Below are 5,872 nucleotides of genomic sequence, written 5' to 3'. Positions count from 1 at the left end.
ATTTGTATAAAACATATTGCTAGGGTACCTGGGGTGGTTGCTAGGCTGTTTCTAGCGTGACTAACATGTTTTTAGCATGAGTAGCATGATTAGCATGTTTAGCAAGTTACTAGCATGTTTCTAAGGTCTGACCTGAGTTTGGTGGTTGTAGCTTTAAAAGTCTAGCAGGAGATACATTTTAAAATTTGGAAGAAGGTTTAAATAGGATTTCAGTAAGTTGGCTTTTTCAAGCTAACTTAATAACTTTGTTTATTCTTAGGTTTATTATTATTATTGTATCAGTACATTTGTCACGCTTTGCTTACGGGAGGAATGAGGAGATGTGGAGATTTCACAAAACGAGAATCTTTAATAATCCAACAGGAAGACACAGAGTACCAAGTTTTATGTTACACATTATGTTGTTAAATTAATGTTTATTGCATACTTTTAGTGTCAAGTGTGTTACCATGATGGCGTTTTGTATGTGTGTATGACACTGTGCATCTTTCACATATTAGTCACCTTGTGGAAAAGATAAGCTTTGATTCTATATGTGGCTTTCTCATTACCACCCTTTTTTGGTGGTTGTATTATAAAGGTTCAAAACAGAATGTAGTACTTCAGCATATATATATATATAATTTATATATTTAGATAATTTATAAAAATATAATTTAAAAACTAAAATGTTGCTACCATATTTTAGGCTAAAGTTCTGGCAACCACAGCTGCTGGTTATTTACTGTAAATTTCACTGTAGATTACTGTAAAAAAATTCAGCGTACAGCAAGTTTTATGATAACTCATAAAGGATGACATCTACCTTCATATTACAGGGCCCTGATTATAAATGGGACACACACAAAGGTGCAATGATTTTGAAAAAAGAAATTACAGAAAAAAACCTGCATCTTTAATAATGACATTGCATGATAATTGTACAGTATATTAAGGAGTTTAGTTCAAAAAGTCTGTATTCCGCACAATAAAACTGCATGCTTCTTTCATTCATGGACTCAGCTGGAAACCCTGGTATTAAAGCATTTTAAAATGTGCTTGTCATACCTCTTATATAATGTGTAATCTGTAACTATTACCAGATTTTTTTTTTTAAAGTTGGTCTTGGCTTGCAAACTTTAGAATGCTGAATTAAAGTGTGTGAATTGGAAGTGAGTAAAGGAAATGAATGAAGTAGGAACCATATATGGACGTGACATCCTGTACCGAATCCAGCAGATTGAACTGTGTGAAATAATCCATATTAAATGTGTGTCATGTTGTGTAGAGCGATCCTTCCATAAAAAGCACTGATCTACGTCAGAACACCAGAAGTAATGCGCCATCACAGCTTAATTTACACCACAGGTGACACTCTTGGCTTTGTGTTTCCATGGCAACCAGAAGCTCCATTGTTGCAGATGTGTTTTTCCCCCTTGACACTGATGGAGCCCATACATAAGTGTGCGAGTGTCTTATGGCCCTGTGCCATTTTTTGTAATGATTTACTGACATCACTAATAAAAATGCTAATTTTGTTAGAAAAAAATTTGCCCAAACACAAAACCACTCTGTATCATGTATGTCTGTGCATAAATATAAATATAAATGAGTGTGCATGTGTGTATAAAAACACATTTCTTTAACAAAATTCTGATAATAAAACAAATTAAATACTACTTTTAAAATAAATAAATAAATAAAATAATAAAAGTGTAATATAAAGTATTTTATAAAAAATCATACATTTTCAAACACACATTCCACATAAGCAATAAGATTATTTATCAATTGGACACCACAATGTTCAAATTAAAATTAATTTTAAATCCAAAATAAATTTCCTGTCAATAAATAGTTTGTATTTAGTTTTTCCCAATGTATAATGGAAAAGGGCATAAGAAGTAAAACAATTGTGTGGATGTATATATGTGTGTGACATAAGACTTTTCTGAGGTCTATCAGACTACGAACAATGCCTCTATTCCACTGCCAGATGGTGACTGGAGAAAGACTGGGAGAGGAAAAAACTGTTAAGCAGTTTCCAATGTTTGTGCAAAGAATAACCTCATATCCTCTTTTCTTTAACATAGTAGGGGTATCAGGAGGTTAAACCGAAGGAGCATGAATGACTGAATGAAGTGGAAAGCAAAGGATGGAAAACAAAAAAAAAGCAGTTCCACAGCTAACATGGCTGACCTCATCAGCTACTCTCAGTGACCCCTGAAAATAGTCTGCTCACTTCTTACTGTCATTCTGCACTAAGTAATGACTTTTTTAGGGCAGATGTTTAGGAGGGGATGCACAGGTCACCTCATTCATCTCTAAGATGCCCTCTCACAGATGTCGAGAATTCATGATGCTTGCTCAGTACATTTGTGTCGACTGTCTAAAGGAAAATAATGTCTTACTGTTGCAATGCACAGACTGTAGTAAATGAAGATGTAAACAGTGTCGGGGTAGATACAGTACTTGGAATATAACTATAGCATTATATAATGCATTCTTCCACTATGGGTTAAAAAGATACATTTACACTAAAGAAAACTAAAACACTGATGGAATTGTTTGTTAGAATTTCCCGTCGCTACATTTAAGAAAGCTATAACGTAGCTTTTCATTTAAAATGGTTTGAAAAATTACCTAAAACAGCTTTTGGGTATGTGTTCATGTGCAAAGTAATGAGCACCTGTGCAGTAAAGATCCCACACACGCCGATGATGCAGAGGACATTGAAGACAGCAGAACCCACGATTGTGCCCACTCCCACATCCCCTTTGGTGATAAATACACCTGCACGAAGAAGACAGGGTGGCTTACAAAGGGCACGTGAAAGTCCATGTTCAAATGTGAGGGGTATTGTTTTCCAAAGGCAGGCTGTGTTCAGAGATGTTTACCTATGACTGAGGTGAAGAGTTCAGGAGCGGAACTTCCTGCTGCCATGAACGTGGCTCCTGCTACATCTTCACTGAGATGGAGGCGCTACAACACATTTACACACAGACAGAGAGAGAGACATGAAAGATGAAGTGAAAAATATGCACCAAACAGAAAACAGGCAAAAATAGTGACTAATCTGAAGTTTCTTGAACACTTCTCCCATCTGCTATTGGAAAATAGAAATAGAAAATAGAAATATTTAATTTAAATATTTTAACATAAAAATATATTTAAAATATTATAAAAAAACAGTTTTAAAATAGCTTAGACTGGGACGAAATAGGAATATTTAATGTATATATTTTCATATGACAACTATAATTCATTTTTATGAATTAGAAAATATTAAATAAATTATTACATATTTCACCTTCAAACATGCTTTAAACGATTTAGCAACTGTAGAACATTAGCTAGGACATGATGAAGGTCTTACCTCACAGATCTTCTCCAGAGAGGGAACAAAGTAGTCATCACACACCAGTGCCAGTGCGTAAAACATATACATGGCCTTTAGAGAGAGAGAGAAAGACAAAATTAAAATTCCCACTTCAAGCGCATATCTTTCTTTTGAAGCTCCAGGACTCAAAAATGAAAATTCTGTCATCATTTACCAACCCTCAAGTCATTCTAAACCTGTATGAGTTTATTTCTTCTGTTGAACTAACATGAAAAAATACTATGGAAGTAAATATGGACTAGCAACTGTTTGGTTACCAACATTCTTCAAAATATCTTATTTTGTGTTCAGCAGCTTAAAAGTATGAAAATGATGACAGTTATCCCTTTAAATTATGATCTGTTCCTCACACTCAAATACCCAGCAAATCATGAACAATTGGAAAAGTCATGGAGTCAAAATGGTTGAGAACCACTGCATTATATAGAAAAGAGCAGCCAGGATATTCTATTCAAAACTTCACCTTTAGAAATGAAACATGAGGGTGAGAAAATCATGACAGAATTTTCATTTTCTTCCTTTAAAGTCAAAGTGGTCCACTGTGGAAATACCATCTTAAATTAGATCGCGACATCTGATGAAGCCTCTATAACTTTGCATTACATAAGAAGTAAAAAAAAAAGTGAAATTCTTGTGAGCGGGCACATTTGAGTACATGAGTGTCAACACCATTAAATTCTCAGTGCAATCTGCCCTCCAGTGGGATGGCCGTCTACTGGGACTATTCAGACCTTTTCTTAGAAAGTGTCCCGATGACAGAAAGGCACTGATGGAAGCTGGTGCCCTTTACAGAGTGAGGGGTGTTGAGGGCCGGGGGGGTTCAAAGTTTATTTGTCTCATAATCAATAGGGATGAAATTGATGTTTTTTTTTTTTTTTGCACAGTCTGACATGTTTTACATAAAAGAGCTGCGTGTGGAGATTAGTTGCTCCAACATCTGCTGTGGTCAGATGGGTGTGAATCACAGATGTCATGGTCCCTCGACATGCAACACACACATATGCATTTGAACTTATGCATGTACATATAAACATACTAAACAAAAGCACATAAACACTGCTATCAACACTTATCAAATAACTAATTTAAATAAAATGAAATAATATATTTAAAATATATTAAATATCGTCACTTAAATATAACATTTGAAAAATATTATACAATTAAAATGATGTTAATTGAGCATGATTCACATAGAACTCGCATATAAATACACATGGATGCAATCACACACACCGTCCTTTTAAAGCAAGCTCCCATTCACTCCTGGGACCCGTTTGCCAACTGTTTCCCGCCAAGACTTTGCAAATCAATGTATCTAATTCAGCCGGCATGCTGCCATGCTTGCACTGTGTGCCCATTATGTAATCTCTGCCCTCTCCACTCTCTTTCCCTACCCTTCCTTTTATTCTTGACCTTCTTACAAGGCAGAGCTGGGCTACTGAAGCCCCTAAAGATAAATAAAACATGTAAACAACTGGAGGGAGTCTTAGAGGGTTTTCGCTGCGGCTTTTACCATCCGCTCACTCTCTGCTTACATGGGCAACTATCTAAACAACGTACAACAATGGCAGCGTCAAACCAACCCTGCAGGGGATTTCAGCAGGAACACACAGTACCTGCTTCACATGGCATGCTTCACTTAAAAGTGTGCTCAGACATGGCCTATGGGGGCAGGAAAGCCTGATGCATGATGAATTGTCTCTCTGTGATAGCTGACAATGATGGTAATGGAGTAGAGCAACTCTAGAGTTTATTTTATTAAATCCAACTGCAATGGATTTATTAAGAGAGCATTAATGTAATAAATTATGCTCCAGGTTCAATATAAATTACGTTCTATTAACATCCGCTGTGCATGATGTCAGTTACCAAATAAAACAGTTTTCTTATCTCTCAGTTTCTTTAAAAACAACAACAAAAACACGGCTAATTTCTAAGTGACATCATAATTTCTTTAGGAATATGAATAAATATGTGTATGTGAGTTTTTTTTTTTTTGGCCATAGAGTAGAGTAGTTTCAATGAATCACGCTTCAATGAAAAATGACTCTATCGAATCATGACTCAAAAAGGCTCTGGACAGCCACCCAGCTTACACTGCTTCCAACTTCTAGTGTTATTTCACTTTGGCTCCATTTTAAACCTCCAGAGAACACTCAAATTAATCCATGAAAGAAAAGAAACTAGAGGAAATACTGTTGGCAGAGGGAACTCTATTGTGTATTTTTGTAAACAAATGTTTGTGTCATCAGGCATAGACTGCCAGAGACTATAAAACCCAATCTCGCTCTCTATATGCACAATCACTGTAGTAAACAGTATTTCAGGTAAGAACTAATGCACATAATAAAACGTCTTCAGATGTGTATGAGCTTCATCATGTTCTAGATCATACATAAAGTTACATGAACACAACAACTTTGATGTCATTTATGGAAAAGTTGCTGGAAATTTTAAAGGAAAGAAGTGAATAAATGAATGTGCTTTCTG

At 35.5% G+C, this 5,872-nt stretch overlaps 1 protein-coding gene across 2 annotated transcripts in view; it reads right to left on the bottom strand.

The window, feature by feature from the left end:
- LOC107716313 (sodium/potassium/calcium exchanger 3-like) overlaps positions 1 to 5,872 on the bottom strand; it is a 78,178-nt gene that overhangs the window by 7,167 nt on the left and 65,139 nt on the right. For both annotated transcript variants that reach the window (XM_016522685.1, XM_016522686.1), the window contains exons 4-6: positions 3,356 to 3,430; positions 2,877 to 2,961; positions 2,669 to 2,772 (exon numbers count right to left, since the gene is read on the bottom strand). In XM_016522685.1, coding sequence (XP_016378171.1) covers positions 2,669 to 2,772; positions 2,877 to 2,961; positions 3,356 to 3,430 — 264 coding nt within the window. The remainder of the gene's footprint in view (positions 1 to 2,668; positions 2,773 to 2,876; positions 2,962 to 3,355; positions 3,431 to 5,872) is intronic.

The sequence above is a fragment of the Sinocyclocheilus rhinocerous genome, unplaced genomic scaffold (assembly GCF_001515625.1).
Source record: "Sinocyclocheilus rhinocerous isolate Xijiao unplaced genomic scaffold, SAMN03320098_v1.1 scaffold869, whole genome shotgun sequence".
NCBI classification, from domain to species: Eukaryota; Metazoa; Chordata; class Actinopteri; order Cypriniformes; family Cyprinidae; genus Sinocyclocheilus; species Sinocyclocheilus rhinocerous.
This window is presented reverse-complemented; position numbering and strand designations above follow the sequence as displayed.